This window comes from Lissotriton helveticus, chromosome 11, assembly GCF_964261635.1.
Source record: "Lissotriton helveticus chromosome 11, aLisHel1.1, whole genome shotgun sequence".
In the NCBI taxonomy this organism is placed as follows: domain Eukaryota; kingdom Metazoa; phylum Chordata; class Amphibia; order Caudata; family Salamandridae; genus Lissotriton; species Lissotriton helveticus.
In genome coordinates this window covers 33,439,759-33,461,581 of record NC_136072.1, presented here as the reverse complement: position 1 = coordinate 33,461,581, position 21,823 = coordinate 33,439,759, and the positions used below count along the sequence as shown (strand labels likewise).

Genomic DNA, 21,823 nt, shown 5'->3' with positions numbered 1-21,823 from the left:
GATGTTGGAGCCCGCCAAACAGAACCAGCTCTGTCTTGCTAGGATTGAGCTTCAGCTGGCTGAAGTTCATCCACTCATAGATGGTAAGCATTGTGGTTTGAAAATTAGAGCAGGAAAGAGGGGAGGGGTCGATGGGGAAAATGAGTTGCAGATCATCTGCGTAGTTGAAAGTAGTGACAGAAAAGTGATGGAGAGAGACAAGGAGGGGTTGCATGTAAAGATTAAACAAAAGAGAGGACAAAGCAGAACCCTGGGGAACACCACAAGAAAGTGACATTAGGGGAGCAGAGAAGGAAGACAGGTGAACCGATTGGGAGCGAAGTTGGAGAAAGGATACAATCCACGACAGGGCCAGGCCAGAGATGCCAGCATTTCTGACACGGTCGACCAAAATATCATGGTCGACCGTGTCAAATGCGGCCGAGAGATCTAATAGCACTAGGGCCTGGGCCAAGTTCTTATCAGCCCCCCGTCTCAGCGTATCCATGACTGCCACCACCACTGCCTCCGTGGAATGGGCTGGTCTAAAACCTGCCTGTCGATCATCGAGGAAGTGAGTTTCCTCGATAAAAGTGCTCAGGCAGCGGGTGACGTAAGTCTCCAGGACCTTCCCCAAATAAGGGAGGAGGGAGATGGGTCGGTAGTTACCCAGGATCGCAGGGTCATAACCAGGTTTTTTTAAAATGGGTACCACCACAGCGCTTTTGAAAGCATTGGGGACAGAGCCTGTAGAGAGTGAGCGATTTAGAAGGTCAAGAGGAGGGCCGGGGCAGGCCATAAAAGCATCTCTTAGGATTGAAGGAGGGCAACAGTCATTAGGAGAGCCAGAGCCGACAGCCTGGAGTAATGAGAAAAAGGTATCCAAGGAGATAGGGGGAAATTCGTGCAGGGAGTGAGGATTTGGAGAGGGAAAATTTCTCTTTTTTTTGGATGCAGAATTGATAACTTTCTGGGAGTAATGGGAGGATTTGGCCAAAATAATCGATTTTTTATAGGATTTTAATAGGTCGGTATAGGTGGACTTTAATAAAGGATCATAGTTGCACCTCCAACGGCGCTCAGCCTGTCTGAGAAGGAGTTTGTCAGCCTTCAGTTGGTCAGTAAACCAACGCTGAGCGTCGTGAGGGCGTTTAGATTTAATAATTTTAATGGGGGTGACCACATCACTGGCTTGGGACAGCCATTTGTCCAATGTGGCTGCCTGAGAGTTCAAGTCAAGGTGGTCAGGGGGGAGTGTGGAAGCAAGAATCGAGTGAAGGAGGGAAATGTCAGCGTGCTTCCAGTTACGTGCCGTGAAATTAGGAATTGAAGGGGGACGGGTGGGTGCTGAGAGGTGTAGGGAGAAAGAGATAAAAAAATGATCGTACCAGGTGCAGGGACAGACCAAAGGGGGGGAAATATCGAAGTTGGTGGTCCATACCTGGTCCAAGGTATGGCCCTTATTGTGTGTAGCAACAGAGATATGTTGTGAGAAATTTAAACCAAGTAGGAGACCGGAGAATTCGAGTGAAAGAGAGGATTCAAGGGGGTCTAATGGCCAATAATTGAAATCGCCAATGATCAAGACCCTGGCGGAATTAATGGCCATCTGCGAAATCAAATTGCTAAACAGGGATGGGAAGAAGGGCATGTTGACAGGGGGACGGTACACTAAAACACAGATGAAAGAAATTTTGGGAGATGTGAATTTCAACGTGAGGATATCAGAGTTTGTTATAGGTGTGGTTGTAAGGGAAGTGAATTGTAGGTTGGAGCGGATGATGGCAGCAACTCCACCGCCAGGTCTGCCAGAAGTCCTATTAGAGTGAAGAATATAATAACCCGAAGGTATAGCGGCCAGGATGTCAGGATAGGAGTCAGCATGGAGCCAGGTTTCGACGAGGAGCAAGATGTCAATATTGCCACCTTCCAGAAGTTGAAATACATCAAGTTGATGTTTAGGAAGGGAGCGGGTATTAAGATAAACTAATGAGATAAAACGATTACCAGAGGAGCTTGGCTTAATCAGCATGGGGGCGGCAAGGTTAGAGGAAGAGGTGGAAGGGGAAGGGGCCGGGGGAGTAGTGGAAGGAAGGGAAGAGAATATGTCGTATTTCTGAGCAATAGCGATTATGTGAGGAGCAAGGGGGGCACAGGGGGACAGAGAACGAAGTTCATGTGAGGAATAAGTGATGCGTCGGGCAGCATGCATGGCCCCGGGCCTCAGTCGGCCGCGGACGGGCGCAGATGGGCTTGACTTATGCGCGACTTCGGCGCAAAGTCGGCGCTCCCGCTGCGCTCGTCCGCTGCGCTTCCTCCAGGTCGCCATTTATGCTGGTCGACGTGAACCACTAGACCGCTCACCTGCACGGTGGAGAGGCAGGGCGGAAGTGGTGCAGAGCCGGAAGTGGCGCTCGTGCAGGGACCCTCCGCACAAACGGCACACTGCCGGGGCGGACCGGGGTCGAGAGCAGGTAAGTAAAGTAGGCGTGACAATCAGAAATAGTGCGGGCGCTGTGAACATAACACACAAAATAACAGTAAAATATTTAAGAAATGCGCAAGCAGCTCGTAGTCAGCTAGGTTACACACAGAATACAGGAAGGACATTTATGGAATAAAGCTGGCATTTCTGACAGGAAAAAGTTGTTAATTAGTCAGAAAAACACTGTAAACAGCTACCAGCAGTCAAAAATGTCGAAAGTAGGAAGAAAAAATATATTTCTGACTAGAAAAAGTCAAAAAGAGATAAGCTCAAGCTCCAGGATCCTCACAGAAGGAACCGGAAAAAAGTACTGACCTAACTGTCACCTGTGGTGTATCATGGAGCAGGGGGCTCCTGAAGGTCTTAAAGGCACGGTGTCCAGGTTCTTGGAATCCTTAAAGGCAGGGTGCCAATGGTTTTTATTACTGTGACATTTTCTCTGTTATGCAGCCTATGGGCTAATTTTCTGCTATTACTTGCCTTTTTTCTGAAAATAAAGGGCTGTGTATGTATGGTTTTGAAGTACTCAGTACTTGTTTGTCTAAACATACACATATATATGTATTTTCATATATGCTCTGGGATCCTGCATATGGGCGGGGATTATTCAGTGCTTATGACTATTTATGAGTATCCCCTGGAAGAGAACTCCTGGAGTGAGGTAGCCAGACTGACAGGGCCGGTAACTCACTGTCCCTTCAGACTGACATGATTGCCAATAGAAATGCAGTTTGAAGAGAAGTAGACAAATTGAACAACTGTAGAACAGATTAGAGGATGATACCATGAGAACAGTCAACACTTAATTTAAATAACACTATGGTACAATAAAGGGTTTGGGAATTATACAACTGATGGATGCCTGAAACTTGGTCAGAAAGACACAGAATGGTGGAAAGTTTTGGCAGGTACCCCTTCACAGTGAAGACTGGCAAGCTTTGTTGAGTGAGGAAAAGCACTACAAGGCCTAAATATGAAAAAGTTGCATGTCAAGGGAAGGGCAGGAATGCGCCATATTTAAGGCAATACAGCAAATGCCTGTCTATTCCTCTTTGCTGGCACTCTTTTGGATGCCTATCACCAATGCAAGCACACTTGCACCATGGTGCAATGGTGACTGCGTTGCATGTAGGCTTGTTTTTGCGCAGGAAGTGACACCTTGTAGAAAAACAGTTGTGAGAGGCATATTTCTCTATGTGTGCTGCAAATGCAGAACAAATAGGCAGAGGAAGTAACAAGGCAAAATGAAGTTATTCTCCTCGTTACATCTCTCCTGGGAAGGCATATAGTTTTGGCACATCCCCAAGTCTACTAGTTCTGCTAAATCTGGAAATGACAAAAAAACATGGGAGTTGTGTGGGATGCAACGCCTATGGAACGCCTTCACATGGCAGGGTAAGGCAATGCTGCAATTTGTGCCTCTTTGCCTTGCTACAGATCTATGGAGCTACTCAGGGCCACGCAAAGGGGCCTTGCGTGGCTTCATAAATGTGACTTAAGGTTTGCATCACTCCTGCACCATTTTGCAGACCTATTGGCATGACCAACGCTTGTTTCCGTCTGTATGGACATTAAAGAACGCAGCTCACATATAACATTTAATTTAATTTAATTTAATTGCGGGTTTATATAGCGCTAGGAATCGACTCCCGGAGGAGTATCTCCACGCTTCGACCGCTGGGGAACCCGTCCTGGCTCACCCTGAGAGATGGTCCCTGATGGGTATCTCTAAGGTGCGACCAAGCATCCCCGGCGGTCTGGGGGGCCGTTGTGAAGATGAGGCAAGCTGATGCCCAGAGTTTCCGAGTGTAGTTTCTGACTAGAGTAGGCACCGAGGCGAGAATTATCGAGTTCGCTGACCCTGGTCCACGACCCTGCCGCGTCGGGAATCGAACCCTGGTCCCGGGCCGTTCTCTGCTTACGGGTCTGCCGCCTCTAACCAGTGAGCCACACTTCTCCATTGCTACATTATCTGGTGGTAGGGTATGCAGAGGACAATTGAACGGTACATTTGCTGGACAGAGATATGACACAGGATGCTGCGCCATAATCTAAAGTGAGATATCTATTGAATCCTTGAATTATTCGATGGGGTCACAGACCTTTGGTCCATTGATCCCTCCTATGGAGTGTTTTTATCGTGTTTTTAACCCTTTCTAGTCACTCTGTGTGTTTTAAGCACTTATTTTCACTTCACTTACCCAGAGTTAGTGGTATCATCCCTATAGGGCTATATGGATGGTGTTAACTTTAGTGTTTATTTGGGAACACTACCTATGCCACAACTATGGAGCACCCTGGGCAAACGCAATGACCTATACCAACAACTAATTGTGTGTATGTCTTCTTTGTTTGTCTGTGTTATTCATTTTACAGGTGCAGAAACACTCCTAATCCAGGAGTATTTTTGGAATGAGCAACCTGCTCTTCCCCCTTTTTATGCACTTTATCACATTTTTGATTTTTTCACTTTCACGCCCCCAGGTTAGGGTGGACGATTAGAGAGTCCATACCGCCGGGGTATAAACTAGTCCTGATGAATGCCTAGGTAAATTTAAACCACTATAAAGGCAGAAACATGTTGACTGACTAACTTTAATTCTGAATTAACCAATCCATTACCTTTGACAAAATATTCAGACACATAACCCCTTTTAACCGTGTCCTAGGGATCTATCATTAAAATATTTTTTGCAGATACCCTTTAGGCACTTTTACTTTTATACCTCACTGCACGCCCTTTTCACACAACCAGCTCCGCAGTCTTCTGGCGTCGTAGCACACCAAAGAGGCACTCGGCCTCTTTTGGTGGGGCCCGATGATGAAGCATGACACTGACTAGGTCGGCGTGTGAGGGCTTTCTTATCCACCCAAAGTGGGTGTGTGATTCCCCAGTTGCATCGCTCCGTCTCTGTGGCTTTTTGATACCTTTTTAACCTCTCTTTTTTTGTTTATACGCACTAACCGGGGACTAAGAGAGTGTTCCTTAATCTCCCTACCTCTCCTATTGTTGTTTTGCTTGTTTTACACCACCACCTGACCTATTCCTCCTACAATATTACTGTACACATTATTCTTCTGACCCAATCCCATGTTGCTAATCTTTACTAACAAATAATTTAAAAACATGACTTTCACATTAACGGTTTTTCCGCCGCTGTGCGGGCGTTCTATTGAGTGGGCAGGGCTCCGTCGGCCCTTGGTCGACGGCTGCACTAGGGAGGGAGCACGGAAGGGGTTAAAGGGTTAATCCAGTGTAAATAAACATCACAGTTCAATCTACGAAGACCTGCACCTCAAACAATCACCCACAGGAGGCATTCCTTAATGTTGCTGTGTTTAATGACGTCTGTTTGGGTTTTGAGACACACTGTGACCTCATCCAACAGATGGCTCTCTTAGAGTGCCTAGTGTATGAGATCTTGGGTGAACGTGTGAGAAACTGTTTGAAAGGCAAGCACATGCAGCAATTAGTTTGAAAACACCGGTTTATCCAGTAATTCATTATTCGTTATGGACAAATATGAAAGAATATGCTAATTCTGCATCCCTGAAGTAATAAACACTCCGCTATGGAACATTTTGGGTCCCATTTTTATTGCACAGTTTGTGATGGAGCCCATAGAGTTCCCAGCAGAAAATGGAGACTTTTCCGTTACCACCAGACTCTAAATCAGCCCCAAGCCTTCAAAATAAGACACCATCTTAAAAATCATGCACCTGTGGGAATACACTCACCTACATCACCAGTGATGGTGCCCAATGATTCCTCGGTCAATGTTTCTGGAGCAATCTCGGAGTCTGATGTAGAACTGGTCAGGAGTGTGGAGCTGGTATTTGGGGGTGCTGGGTCAGTGACTGTGGATGCATCTGGAGGACTCTGAAGATCATGCACCAAATGAGTCGATCCTGTTACCGATGCTTGGCTTCCTGTGGAGACTGACATGGGAGGTATCGTGGACATGCTTTCATAATCAGATGTGGGTGAATTTTCTTCTGCCAGAACAGTAGAACTTGAAATCGCGAATGAAAAATGCAATGCTGTGGCTTCTTGTTTCAATGGGGTTGGCACTAAAGTGGAATAGTTCTGTTTTGCATCAGTAGACACAGAAAGCCTTTGCCTGTCCATCTGAGGTCCTCCAGCGGAGCTAGACCATGTTTCCACCAGTGGGATGTCCTTGTGGGTAGTAGTAGAGTCAGAGGTCATTGGCAGACCATTAGATGTCCTAGTTGTTCCAGTGGTCAAGATTTGTGCCAAATCTATTGTCCTACTTAAACGGGTTGGTCGCACAGAGACAATTGTAGATGTGCTTGTTTGGTTCATGTGCCCATGGGCTGCACGTATAGAGGCTGAATTTGTTGATGAATTCCTAGACATTGCATGTACCAAAGCGCTTTGACTTATCTCTACCGTGACAACAGCTGAAGCTTGTGACTCACTTTTATGTACATGTTTTATACTGATCGGCGATGCTCCAGAGGCTGACAATGTTGTTTCATCTTTGGGAGAAGTTAATGTAGAGGTTGTACTGTGCATGGATTTAATTTTAATTTTTGTAGCTTCTTCGGGTACAGGTGCTAAAGTATGTGATGAACTTCTTACAGTGGGCGATCTCACACTGTTTTGAACTGAAACGTCTAAAGAAGAAAAAGAATTAAGGGTCACAAAATATATCAAAATCAAGGTATACACAATGAACATCAAAGCCCTATTGTTCACAACATTCCATGATGTATTATTTATAGCTTGCAAGAACAAGTTACTTACCTTCGGTAACAATACATCTGGAATAGACATAGGTTAGTTATGGATTCCTACCCTTAGAATTACCCCCAGGTGTCAGACTGGTTCCAGAGAATTTTTTCCTCAGCAATACCTCTGCACATTGATAGGAGGCGTCGGTCGACCCGCGTTAGTCATTGGCGTTGTAGTCACCGGAATTACGTCGCTGTATCTACTAGGACGCTGCCCTCAGTTCTTCACACGACATTCCAAGGCAGAAGCACAAAGCCATGCAAGACACTGAAAGACTGGTGCACCAAAACTAGATCCCTGAAAGGGAAGTCCCTTACCCTAGAAATCAATTCGAAGAACGGGTAGGATGGGTGGGGCAGTGAGGAATCCATAACTAACCTATGTCTTTACAGGAAGATCGTTACCAAAGGTAAGTAACTTGTTCATCTGAAAGAGACAGTTAGTTATGGATTCCTCACCTTAGAATAGATACCTCAGCAATACCAACCTCGGTGTTGGGTATGCGAACCAAGTTTACACCAAGATTTCCTGGAGAATTGAATGGCTGAAGAAGCTGTCCCTCCACACTTAGATGTCCAGGCAATAGTGTTTGGGAAACATGTGCAGAGAAGCCCACGTATCTGCCTGGCAGATGTCAAGAAGGGGGACTCCACGTCCAAAAGGAGTAGTGGCTGCCGTCGCCGTGGTGGAATTGGCACGTAACCCAACTGGAGGTTCCGTTTTCGCTATGGAATAGCCACTTTGAAGCAAACAAATGAACCATCAGGAGATGGTTTGTTTTTGCACGTCCCAACCTTTCTTGGTGCCCACATAACCGACAAAGAGCTGGTCATCCACCCGGAACTGTTTTGTGCGATCCAGACAGAAGGAAAGTGCACTTCCTGGATCCAGATGGTGGAACTTCTCTTCCTCTTTAGACGGATGTGGGGGTGGAAAGAAGGTGGGCAAAATGATGGTATGTCCTATATGGAAAGAGTTAACCACTTTAGGAAGGAAAGAAGGCCTAGTGCGGAGGACAACCTTTTCCGGATGAACAGCCAAAAAAGCAGGATTAGAAGAAAGGGCCTGTAGCTCACTTATCCTGCCAGCAGAGATGATGGCAGCCAGGAAGGCAGTTTTAAGGGTTAAAAGTCAAAGAGGACAGTTATGTAACGGCTTGACAGTAGCACACATCAAATAAGTAAGAACCAGGTTCAAGTCCCACGGGGCATCACAAAAGGAGTTGGAGGAAACAAATGAGTAATACCCTTAAGGAAGTGATTCACAAAAGGGGACTTGAAAAGAGAAGGCTGATCAGGCAGCCGAAGGAAGGTCGAAATGGCTGAAAGATAGCCTTTGAGAGTGCTCAGAGCAGAGCCCTGCTGGGCAAAAGAAAGAATGGAGAACCTCTGAAAGGGGGGGCAGAAAGGAGATCCCCAGACTTTGCTGTGCACCATGCCACAAATTTGTTCCATCTACAGGCGTATACCGTTTTAGTGGAGGGAAGCCTGTCTGCCAAGATAACATTACAGACTCCAGGAGGCAAGTAGAAAGCTGTCAACTGTCGCCGCTCAATCTTCACGCAAGGAGGTGGAGGCTGGATAGGTTCGGGTGGAGCACCGTCCCCTGCTGCTGCGACAGATGATCATCCAGAAGAGGCGGTCTGATCAGAGGATCGATGGTCATGTGTAACAGCTCGAGATACCAGACTCTTCTCGCCAAATCTGGAGCCACAAGAATGGCTTGGGCCCGTTCGAACTTGATCTTCTTCAGCACTCAGGGCAGAAGTGGTAAAGGCAGAAAGGAGTATAGAAGACTGTAACTCCGCTCATGACGAAAAGCATCACCTAGCGAGTGCAGCCTTGGAAATTCCAACGTGCAGAACTGCTGACATTGTGCGTTCTCTTCGGTAGCGAATAGATCTAACCAAGGCTCTCCCCACTGCTGAAAGAGACATTGCACCACCATGATCCTTCATGCACCTGCAGCTGAGTTCGTCTGCCCTGGTGTTCAGAGAACCTGCAAGGTTTTGAACCACCAGAGATATGCCCTGATGTACCAGCCATGTCCAAAGGCGGGGAAACATTTTGACATAGGGTCCACGACCACACCACACCCTGTTTGTTGCAGTACCACATGGAGGTGGTGTTGTCCGTGAACACCTGCACCACTCTTCCCCGGACAGAGGGAAAGAATGCTTTTAGTGCAAGACAAATCGCCAGAAACTCCAAAAAGGTTGATATGGAGCGCGGACTCCGCCCGAGACCAGAGGCCTCCTCCTCTCCCATGTGGCTCCCCCACTCCAGCAGTGATGCATTTCTTAGCTCTGTGAACTCTGGTTGGGGAAGGAAAGGGATCTGCCGTTGACCCAATCCTGGTCCATTTGCCACCACTGCAACTGGCGTGCAGTGCCCTCGAGATCTGGACGCAAGCTGAAAGATTCCCCTGATGCTGTGGCTACTGGAACTTAAGGATCCATTGCAGTGCCCACATATGCCACCTTGCATTGTCCACCAGCAGGATGTAGGAGGCCATGAGGCCCAGTAGCCTCATGGTAATTCTAACCGAAAACGAGGATAGAGGCTGAAAGATCGGAACCATAGCTCGAATATCCCGGACTCGCTGCTCAGGAGGATAGGCCTGAAACTGCGCTGTGTCCATAACCACTCCAATGAAATGGAGCTTCTGAGAGGGGATCAGGTGTGACTTTGGCACATTGATGGTGAACCCCAGCGAATGCAAGAGGCCGGCCGTAGTCTGGAGGTAGAAGACGACAGCCTGGGGCGAGCCCACCTTCAACAGCCAGTCGTAGAGATAGGAGAAGACTGGAACCTCTGATCTGCGCAGATGAGCGGCGACCACCGCCATCACTTTCGTGAACACCCAAGGGGTACTGGTAAGGCCAAAGGGGAGCACGGTAAACTGGAAGTGCTCATGGCCTACCGTGAACCGCAGGTAATGCTGTTAGGCTGACAGGACAGGGATGTGAAAATAATCGTCCTGCAAGTCCAGCACTATAATCCAGTCTCCAGAGTCGAGAACAGACCAGACTTGTGCCAGTGTCAACATCTTGAACTTCTCCTTGGAGCAGTGGGATCAACGTCCCCTGCTGAGCAGAGGCTGGACAGCTTGTCGAGGCCTGTGGCTCTGGGCAGAATGTTCCATAGCCATGAACGAGGTGAAAAGCAGACTGAGCTGGGCAGGAGGTGGAAATGAGGCTTAAGGATCTGGCTGTAGCCCTAGAATCATTACTACTTGGGTATCTGCTCTCGTGTCCGAATCAAGACAGTAAAGTCTGGTAAATGTATGGACGGACCTCCAAGTCGCCGCCTTACAAATCTTAGACATGGGCACATCATGGAGAAAAGCTGTAGTAGCTGCTTTCCCTCTCGTGGAATGTGCCTTGGGAGGAAACCCTAGAGTCTTCTGCACCAATTGGTAGGCAAACTTGATACATGAAACTATTTATCTTGAAATAGAACGTTTTGAGGCTGCATAACCTGGTCTGATCGAACCATAGTTGACAAATAGTTGATCAGACTTACGTATAGCTTTGGACCTATCCAGATAAAACTTTCAAACCTTTTCATGGTCCAAAGAATGCAAGGCCCTCTCAGCTGGAGTAGAGGGATCGGGAAAAAAGGTGGGTAGAGCGATGGTTTGGTTTACATGAAAATCTGACACCACCTTAGGTAGAAAGGAAGGATGTGTCCTCAGTACTACTCTATTCAAATGGAACACAGTATATGTTATGTTAAGTGCGTTTTGTAAAGCGCGCTGACACCGAAGCTTCCTGGCGCTGATAGACAGAATAGATGAGGGGGGAGCAGAGTTGGCGAGATCTAACCAGAGGTGGGGAAGAGGTGGGTATAGGAGTATGGGGCTCTTTGGAACAAAGAGCTTGAATTTAGCTCACCCTACAAGCTGACGTGATTGCTACCAAAATAGCAGCCTTCCCGGAAATATGCTGCAAAGTTGCTTTGTGAATGGGTTCAAAAGGGGGGGCCATTAATTTTGATAGCACCAGGTTCAGCTCCCAGGGGGGAGACCGAGGGCGCACTGGAGGGTAAACATTTTTCAACCCCTGCAGGAAGCCCTTTACAGCTGGCAACTGGAAAAAGAAGGTTGTGAAGGTGATCGCCTATAAGCTGGTATAGCAGCCAAATGCACCTTAATAGAATTAAACTTCAACCCTGCTTTAGCCAGATATAGTAACTAAGGAAGAATAACATCCTTCTGACCCCTGATAGGAGATGATCGTTCTGCATGCACCACATATAGAAGCGCTTCCATTTACATGCATAGGAATGTCTTGTGGAAGGACGTCTCGCTTCTTTCAAGATGGACATGCAGTCCTGCGGCAGTCCTAGATGGCCGTATTGTATGACCATGCTGCCAAGCTCAGTGACATAAGGTTGGGATGATGAATCCTCCCGTTCATTTTGGATAATAGATCCGGCCTGCATGGCAGCCTCTTGTGAGAGGACAGTGACAGATGAAACAGGTCCGTGTACCACCATTGCCTCGGCCAGTTGGGGGCAATGAGGATCATCGTTGTGCACACGTGTGTCAGCTTGCTCACCACCTTTGGGATCAGCGGAAGGGGTGGCAAGGCGTACACAAATTCCCCTGACCAGTCTATCAAAAGGGCATTCGCTTTCATTCCTGGCCGGTAAAATCTTGAGGCGAAGTCTCAACATTTGGTGTTTTCTTCGTCTGCGAAGAGGTCTATGGTGGGACGACCCCAAGACTGGAATATGCCCTCGACTACCTCGTCGTTGAGAACCCAGTCTTCTCTGTCTTCAAAATGCCGGCTCAGAGCGTCCCCCCTCACATTCTGTTCTCCTGGGAGGTGGACTGCTGTGACTGTCAACTTGCGAGCCAGAAGCCAATGTCAGATGCGTTGGGCTTCCAATGAAAGAGTCCGTGAGCGCGTTCCTCCCTGCTTGTTCAAGTAGTACATTGTGGTGGTGTTGTCCGTCTGTACTAACACTGATGATGTTTGAATCGAGGATAGGAACGCTTTGAGGGCTAGGTGGACTACCCTCAACTCCAACATGTTGATGTGGTAAGTGCGCTCTTTGGAAGACCACAGCCCTTGCATCTGGAGATGACCCGTGTGTGCTCCCCAGCCTTGTAAGGAAGCATCCGTGATCAACGTTTGTGTAGGAGGAGGTTAATGGAACCGGACTCCAACCTCCATATTCTGCAGTTTTGTCCACCACGGAATGGAGTCTCGAGCTGTTTCTGACAGAGAAATCTTGCATTCGGGACCAGTAAAATGCAGTACGCCATCGACCCTAGCAGGGAGGCAATTCTTCGCACTTTCTGGACCTTGCTTTGAAGTACCAGACGTCACTTCTGAGCTATGGAACACTGTCTCTCCTTCGAAGGAAACACTTTTTCTACCTCGGAGTCTAGCAGAGCCCCTAGGAAGTGAATCTTCTGCGTAGGCTGTGAGATTGACTTGTTGACATTGGCATGCAGCCCCAACCTGTGGCAGAGGTCGATGCAGGCCAGGAACTGATTTCTTACACTGTATGGGGAAGGACCTTTCAACAGCCAGTCGTCCAGGTATGGGTACACGAAGACACCCCTGCGGCGTAGTGCGGCCGCTACCACTGCGACACACTTCGTGAACACCCGGGGTGCTGACTTTAACCCGAACGGAAGGACCTTGAACTGGTAGTGGGAGGTTCCCACCCAGAACAGAATAAATCTTCTGTGATTGAGATTTATTGGGATATGGAAATAGGCATCTTGCAGGTCCAGTGAACACATCCAATCTCCCCTCCTGAGATGTGGATATATTTGATGAAGCGCCAACATGCAAAACCTTTCCTTTTTGATATACAGGTTGAGTGTTCTCAAGTCCAGAATGGATCCGTATTCTGCCTTTTGGCCCTTTTTTCTGACCAGAAAGTATCGTGAATACACTCCTTTCCCTCTCTAAGAGATTGGCACCCTCTCGATAGCTGACTTTTCGAGAAGTATAGCCACCTCCTTTTTCAAAAGATGTAGCTGATGACTTGATGTTGGCATTCGAGGAACGGGTGGAGGCAGACATTGGAAATGAAGACAGTATCCATTCTGAAGTGTAGTCAACACCCAGCGGTCTTTTGTAATGGCCTGCCACTCTGTCATATTATGCACGATGCTTCCCCCCACTGGAGTGGACAACGGCGCTGGGGGAAGGAAGGACTCATTATTTGGGTTGGGCCTTGTTGAAATTGTTGCCCTGGCGCTGATTTCTACCGCCTCTAGAATTGCGCTTGGCTCTGAACTGAGACTTCTGTGCCCCTGTTGGTCCTGACCCTTCTGCCACTGAGGGGTTTGAACCCTCTGCTTGGAAGAGCCCTTATTGTAGTTGCAAAACCTTTTTCTAAACTCTTTCTTCTTCTCAAGCCCTACGGCTTTAAGAGTGTCCAACTCTGTCTTCATTTGCTGCATCTCTTCGTCGGTACTTGCCCCAAACAACGATGTACCAGAGAAGGACAAGTTCATGATGCGGGACTGAGCCTCCGGTTTAAGGGCCGTCAGACGGAGCCAGGAAGATCTCCTTGCACATACTCTGTGTGCATAGCCGTGCGCTAATAGAGTAGCTCCGTCTGCAGCTGCACCGATTATTTAATTGGAGACCTGGCTGCCCTCCAAGAGAATCTCTTCAAAGTCCTTCCGATCCTTTTGCGGTAGTTTTTCGGTGAACCGCCTTTTCGCCGTTGAATGTCCCGTGTGAGCCAACGTCGACGGAGAGTCTCTCGACGTCAAGTGGCGATGATGTGCCTGAGCGGCAATGCTGGGGCATCGACGGAGAATGTCTCGAAGTCGAGCGTCGATGATGTGGCATCGACTGAGAATGCATCGACGTCGCACGCCGGTGATGGGGCGACGACGGAGTGTGCCTCGACGTCGAGTGTCGATGACTGGACGCCGACGGAGGTTGCCTCGACGTTGAACGCCGATGACTAGGCATAGACGGATGAAGCTTCGACGTCGAAGACTGGTGATGTGGCTTGGATGACGGCTGTCTCGATGTTGAGCTCCTGTGCAACAACGGAGACCTCTCCCTCAATGCTGCGCATCGCCACCTTGATGGCAGCGGAGGTACCTTGGTTCTCGACGCTGAAGTCTTCGCCGTCGAGGGAAGGTGACTCGTCTTCGTCGACGGAATCTTCGACGCCGATCCCGACGCCTAAGGTGAACAAGTCGGGACTCCTCTCGACGTCGATCGCGTCCTTCGCCTTTTCTACCTCTTAGGAGACCTACCTCTCTCAGAGAGACCATGAATCATTATTCTCTCTCTATCTTTGAGAGTTCTCCTAGACAAAGTCTCAGGGAGACAGAGGATACACAAAGGATGTGTATCAGTCCTTGCCTTCTTCTTCCCACAGGAAGGGCAGGTGTCAAAAATAGAAGGCATTTTGATAAAAATTATACTTTTTGAAACTCAAAAAAGGCAGCACTAACACTCTAAGGCCAAAAACTGTCATGTGAAAGCAAAAATTGAAGAAAATCACAAAGGATTTTTGACAGAAAGTAAAAAAAAGTGGGAGCTGTTAAACCAGGGTCCTGACAGAAGGAGCCGGAAAGAACAACTGACCTAACTGTCACCCCTGAGGCATGATGGGAGGCCAGGGGTCATGGCTGCCTTAAAGGCACTGTGCCAGTTTTTGTTGAAAATGCTTTCATTTTCTATGCTATTGCTTTTCAATGCAGCCTGTAGGCTAACAATGTCTATTTATTAGCAATTTTCACAGTTTATGAGTGTTTTGCTTATTAAAACACAGAGTTCAAGTGCTATATGACCTAATGTGTCTTTTATATGCTTGCTAATAGTTTTATGTGTGGATAATTACATTGTTTAGCCTCAGTTTTGGGTCTGCATTGGTGTGAGAAAAAATGATATATGTATATACATATATGGGGAGCGAGATATATGTGATTTCCATATATATTTTTATATTGTTTCCGGGGTCCCTGCACATGGGCGGGAATATTCAGTGCTTATGACTATTGATGAGGATCCCCTGGAAGAGAAATAACAAGATTTTATGTCACCCTGCCACCACGCGAGGGGGTGCAAGGATGATGCAAAACCAAAGTGAGATTTATCAAGCCACACAAGACCACCTTGCATGGCCCTGCATGCCTTGCTAAATCTAGAGTAGCGCAAGGCAGCGCAAATCTCAGCCTTGCATTACTGTGCCCCAGGGAAGCTTTACATGGGTGAAATGTGGGTGTTCCCACACATCCATCTATGGACTTTGGTGTCTTACCAGATTCACCATTATTGGTAGACGTGGATATGCATCAAAATGCTATGCTTCCCCTAGCGAGGCATTACGAGGAGAAATATCTTTATTCCTCCTTGTTTTTTCCTCTTTCTACATGTACTGTAGCACACATAAAAAGAGGAAAATGCCTCTCAGGATTGCTTTTATGCACAAAAACAAGTCTGCTTATAACGCAAGCACCCATACAACATGACACAAGGGTGCATGCATTGGCGCTAGGAAAGCCAAAAGTGTGCCAGTGCTAGGAAAGGACAGGAATGCACCATACAATATTAAATACAGCACATTCTTGCTCTTTATCTTTCATGCAGCGCAGTGCAGCAGGGTGGCTTGCTGCGTTGCTCTGCGTGAAAGATTGGTAAATATGCCCCTTGGTGTCTGCCAAAGAGTCCTATGGGGGCCCTCAATGTACTTCTGTTGAATCCCTGAAAAATGAGCATCATAAAGACCCTTACCTTTCATAACATTTGATTGTAAGGTCTTGGCATACTAAATTAATTTGGACAAGAGGCCAACCTGGGTGAAGTGGGAAACTCTGGTACCCCCATGGCCAAATTGAATTATGGGAACCAGACCTCCATGTCTACTATTTAATTGCACAGGGAAAGCATGCTTCACATTAGTTTGTGAGTCAACCATGGGGTTCACACATGCAATTGGAAAGAGCTCTAGCTCACCCGTTGGATACAGCAGGACCACACTGGGGAATGTTCCTCTATCAAGTAGGGTAATAAAGAGCTGGTAAGGAAATTAGCATACAGACATGGGTTCAGCAGAGCATACTCATCATCGCTACCATGTACAAACCTACCTGGGGCACAGATAACACTGGAGTCCAGTTGTCATAAACCTATGCAGAAACCAAATACCTAGAGGATGGACGAACAGATTGAAAGGGACCACTTGCTAACTTTAGACTGCTTTAAGGAGAAGCGGAGGAGGATAAATGTGTCTAGATATTTTAATATATTTTAGAGTAAAGCATGAGCTAAGCATCCTAATACCTAGATTTTTGGCACAAACACCACACTGGACCTTCTAGAGAGAGCAAGTGGAATGAACATTGAGGGAGAAGTATCCCAGTGCTGTATAAAACTGCCATAGTTTGCACTGAAGATAGCAGTCGCAATAACAGAGCACGCTTGGATGCGATGTGAAAATTCTCCCTTTCTGATATGTAGGGGATGTATATTTGCAGGCAAATTAAAAATATAGCTTTCAATTACAAGCATATATTGTTTCACTTTAAATACTATTTCAAATGTATTATACCGGTGAGAGATTGCAAAGGGTGTTCTCCATTCGAGCTAGCAATTGCTTCCAATGTGATTTGCTTGATTTTATGCAGTGGGCTTGGATTGATTTGTCCTCCAGTTAACTCCTTCTGCAATTGTGCTGCTCATGCATTCAGATTCATGGTTGGCTAATTTGTGTTGAAAGATTCTCAAGTTCTAGTGACTGGCTTACCTTAAAGGATGTCCAAGAGCATCAGAATATTAATTTAGGTCAGAGTTCTGATGCCGTAATGATGCCTTATGTTGGCATAGGGAAGAAAACTGGGCCTGAGTCTGTGACTAATTTCCCTAAATTACATGATCTTATAGAAGATCATTTGAAAGAAGTGACCCCTGGGTAACATCTCAGGGATATCTGGGTTACCTCGATTGCACATTTGTTAGATGGTGGTCGCTTGCAGTGCACTAGTACTGATAGGGTGGACTGCTCGGCTCCTCTATGGATTAAGCAGTAACAATAGGTAGGTCAGGGGTGTCGCGGGAGGATACTGGTTTAGGTAGTCTTAATTTGTTGTATTCACATATTAAGTTTGTGCTACTGAGGTTAAACTATTGCCCCGCCAGTTTTCTTGTGCTCAATTAATGGAGTGCAAATGACTTTTATATACACCATGAAAGCTAATCACACATGGTTAAATATAAAAGAAACATGGTGGAAATAATTAGTAATTCCTCCTTACTTCATTGTGCATGCAAATTCATTCCATGTCAAGGTGCTTGGAACAGATAATATTTTAGGAGGGCACTCAGGGTATAGAAACATTTTGTCAGTATTTCTTCTCATTTTAAGGCCTTATGTATTGAACCTCAGAGTGTCTACCAGTTAGATACTAAAGATGCCTCTAGAGGTCTCTAATGTGGACACAGACTAAAATGGAAACTGAAGACCAGATCTAAAAGATAATTGGCATATGCCTAATAAAAGAGGAACACCTTTTATTGAAAGATTATGAAAACAGCATGATTTGGTGACTAACATTTTCAATTGGATCTGGTTAAGGCTCATACTTTTATTTCCTAAGAAACCTATATATTTTATGCAGTGTTGGAATTCCATTTGTATCAATATAAGAAAAATGTATTGCGATAAAACTGTCTCAGAATGGGCTGCATAAAGATAGTATAGTTTGCCTTTTCCTGATGCACGATCTAGTCAACCCTGATGCATAATCCTTTCCTTTGTAGCTGCACAATTCCTGTGGCCCTGATTATAACTTTCCTAAAGGAACATTCTGAATCAGGTAACTATTCTCCAAAGTTGCACTAAATGGCAGTAAGCATGTACCTGAGGGCAATAAACTCACCTGCGGCAACACTGATGGCGCTCAATAGATTCTTCTTCGGTATCTTGAGATCGAAGTTGGTACTAATTATAGAATGTGCTGTGAATGTTGAGGCTTTATTTACAGTGGGTGCGGGACGGATGCCTGTCAATGAATCTAGAGGAGTCTGGAGAGACTGTGCTGAAGGACTTACTCCTGATGTTGATGTTGGCATGGTAGACATCGTGGTTATGCTCTGATCTGTAGATTTGGTGGAATTATCTCCTTGCCAACTCATAACATCAGGAGTCGCGCGTGGCGTTTGCAAAGCTATGGTCCGTTCTTTCTCCAAGGATGGCACTAGGGAGGAATAGTTCTCCTGGCCATCAGTAGATGTAGGGGGTTCTGTGACAGGCACCAGAGACCGTGCAGCAGAGATAGTTATAGATTCTTCTACAGTGATGTCCATGTGTTGGGAAGTCAAAGAGGAGGTCTCTATTGTTGCAGCTGCAGGTCCAGCATTTGAAATGGTTGTCACTGTTGAAGACTGCAGTGTTCTACTCTGCAGTCCAGTTGAAAGGGTTGGTTGCCCATCCATCTTTGCAGATGTGCTGCTGTTGTCAGGAAGACCTTGAGTGTCTTCTGCAGATGTTGGAGACACCTCCTTTGAAGTCGATATGAATGCTGAAGACTCCTCATGTTCTGGGAGTTCTGGAGCAGCAGGTACATCTTCTGTTGGATACAAATCTACATCTGATCCAGTGGCCAGAGATGATTCTACAGTTAAGGAAAAATATTCGCCAGCTAGGGAATAAGAAGCAGTTGATTTATTAATTTTGTAGCCTTTCCTTCTCTTACTAGTAAATTTCCAAATAGACTCTTTAATTGTTTTATCTTTTTTAGGCTTGACTGTTAGATCTTCCAATGCTCTTGTTGTAGGAGATAACACACTGCTAAGATTGCTTGGAGCTGACACAGTTGTAGCAGCTGAAGTGACTAAAAAGAACAAACCAAAATAGAAGTTAAAAAGTGCAAACAATCAAAAAACATTTTGTTTACAGCAGACAAAACAGTTGAATTATTTATATTTTGCAAAACATGTCCACCTTTTGTTAAACCATAACTAAGATCCACTTTACAAGCTTGTTAAAAAGAGAGCATGGAGGGTTCACCCAGCCCCTCCCCTTTAAAAAGCTTGATAGGTAAAGGTTGCATAGTAAATTAAGGGTTCAACTTTTTTTCTTTGAACCTGTCAGCCCTAGGGTGGTATTCCCCAAAACATATCATCTTTACCCTGCACTTTTTCCTGAAATATTTTTGTTTGCTCTAGGGTTCAAGTGCCTGTGCCTGTGTAGAGTAGTGCCCAAGGCCTTCAAATTAAATGCTACTAATGGGGCTACAGCACTTATTGTACCACCCACTTAAGTAGCAGTCCTGGTCTGTCATTGGAGCTTGAATGTAGTTTTAAACTGTCAATTCGACTTAGCAATATAACCCCCTTGCCAAGCTTTATACTCTCTTTTTATTGAATATAAGTCCCCCTTAAGGTAGGCCCCAGATAGCGTATAGGGCAGGGTGCATTGCATTTAAAAGGGTGGATATGTTATTTTAAGTTTCACGTGTCCTATTGGTGAAAAACCTTTAAAACTGTTTTTCACTACTGTAAGGCCTACCTCTCCCATAGGATAACATTGGGTTGCCTTATAACAATCAATACGTGCTACGATTTGATTGGGAACAGGTAAACATTTTGTGTTTGGTGTCTGAGAAATTGTAATTTAAAACCCTCTTTAATAGTAAATTTGTATTTTAAGTTATAATTTTGTAAATGCCACCTTTAGAAAGGTGCCACATTAATCGGGCCGTCACCTGAATGCAGTGTTGTGGAAGTTGGTGACCATGTATGCCAGGAGAGGCCGCAGTGTGCCAAGGAACTGTTGCATTGATCGGGCCATCACCCATGTGCAAGTAGGTGCAGCGATCCTGTGTGGAAGGAGGAGCTGTGGGAGAGGCACCCTGAGGCCAGCGTAACAGGACAGTGAGGCTTGTATGGCCACTCGATGTGCTGAGGCAGGAGGTCCATATCTCTGGCTGTGATCAAAAACAGCTGCTACAACCAAACCGAGGGATGCATAGCATCCCGGGCCCTCTCCTTCTCACTGCCCTCACATTCCCAGTCATCCTTCTGCCATTGGATTGGGTTGTCCCTAAGTTTGGACTGGGTGTCTGACACACTCACTGCTATGTCTCTCTCTTCACAGAACTCTACCAACTCATACATACTGTATCTAAACAGACCACAGAAATTAAAAGCAGACTCCATTTTGGCAGGACGCTCAGGTACACGTGCAACACAGGGGACCTAACTGTCTGAGCTGAAGCACGAGTACACAATCTAAAAATGACACTCTTAGGAGAAACAATAAAATAAAACTCAAAAACAATAATCTCCAAACATGTGATTATCTAAAATGCAGAGTTTGTAGTGCAACCAGTTGACGCTGTGGTATTGCGCAAACAAAAGTCCTAATCCTCACCGCTGACTTCCAGTGTTAGAAATGGGATCTCTGGTTAGCTAAGGCTTGCCCCAAAGCCAGGCAGAGACCACCACTCTAGTTAGGGCAAGGGAGTTACACTCCAAAGATAACCCCTGCTCACCCCCTACGTATTTCAGCTGGCATGGACACACGATTAAGTAAATCAGTTTCTCGTTGTTTGTACATTTTTTCTGTAACCATGGTCTGGAGGTCCCAATATCAATCTCCAGTGTCTTTTTAGTTTGCGAACAAGCTGAACAGGAACCACATGGATGATGTTCTTGAACTGGTGAAAGATTCCAAATGGTACCAAGAGCTCTTGGTGTCTTAGTTCTGGGTCTTGTATGCACTGTCTGGTCTCTCAGATTGGGGCCTCTCTTGAATGCCAAGAGGGGAGGAGTAATAGACTCTTGGCCCGTATTTAGTATCGGCCAATGAACTATCTGTTCCATCTCTGCTGAAACATGTCTACCTATTTTTTTCTAGGCAGGTATTTGTTTCAAACTGCCCTATGCTGTTCTGTTTTTAATACTGGAGGATCGGGCATTAACAAGAATAACGTATTAGTTGCTCCACCACCCAATTTTATTACACATTTTTCACTACACACACGCACTGCAATCCCATCACCCACTAGAATAACTCTACTAAATCATTGTTCAAGGACCGCACTACGGGCTATTTGGTTTATGAAGGATTTTCCAACTTATCCTCATATATTACCTCTAGTCCGTATGTAAGCAGGTCCCTGAGGAGTCCCAAATGATGAAGGGCCGTACCGAGTGGTGACTGATGGGTATCCTCACCTAGTTGAGGGTAGCTTAGGATTGTTAGTCTCCACTTTCCTTTAGTTTATTGTTTTTTTAGTTGATAGGTCTCTACAGCATCATTGAGTCCCTCTGTTTTGTTGACCCTTCGATACCTACGTGTTTGTCATTTAGTATACAGGGAATGTATCTATGTTTGGTCTTTAAACTTTTTCCCTAAGGCCCTCACCCACCTAGTTGTTTTTTGTTGTTATATATAAAAATAGCCTTTATGTTACCATAAACTCATTAGATCATAATCACACATATACACTGTGCCAATTGGAACTGAGCAGTATTTACAGGGGATTATTTACACATGACAGGGCCACGTGGGCCACTGTCAGAATCAGCACTTAGTAGAAATAGCAGATGTAGAACACAGAATAACTGAAGCACAAAATACTAATTGTAGAACACATCCAGTAAA

At 45.9% G+C, this 21,823-nt stretch overlaps 1 protein-coding gene across 1 annotated transcript in view; it reads right to left on the bottom strand.

The window, feature by feature from the left end:
• LOC144792133 (uncharacterized) overlaps positions 1-21,823 on the bottom strand; it is a 115,337-nt gene that overhangs the window by 16,130 nt on the left and 77,384 nt on the right. The window contains exons 7-8 of the mRNA XM_078667009.1: positions 18,093-19,046; positions 6,203-7,102 (exon numbers count right to left, since the gene is read on the bottom strand). Coding sequence (XP_078523135.1) covers positions 6,203-7,102; positions 18,093-19,046 — 1,854 coding nt within the window. The remainder of the gene's footprint in view (positions 1-6,202; positions 7,103-18,092; positions 19,047-21,823) is intronic.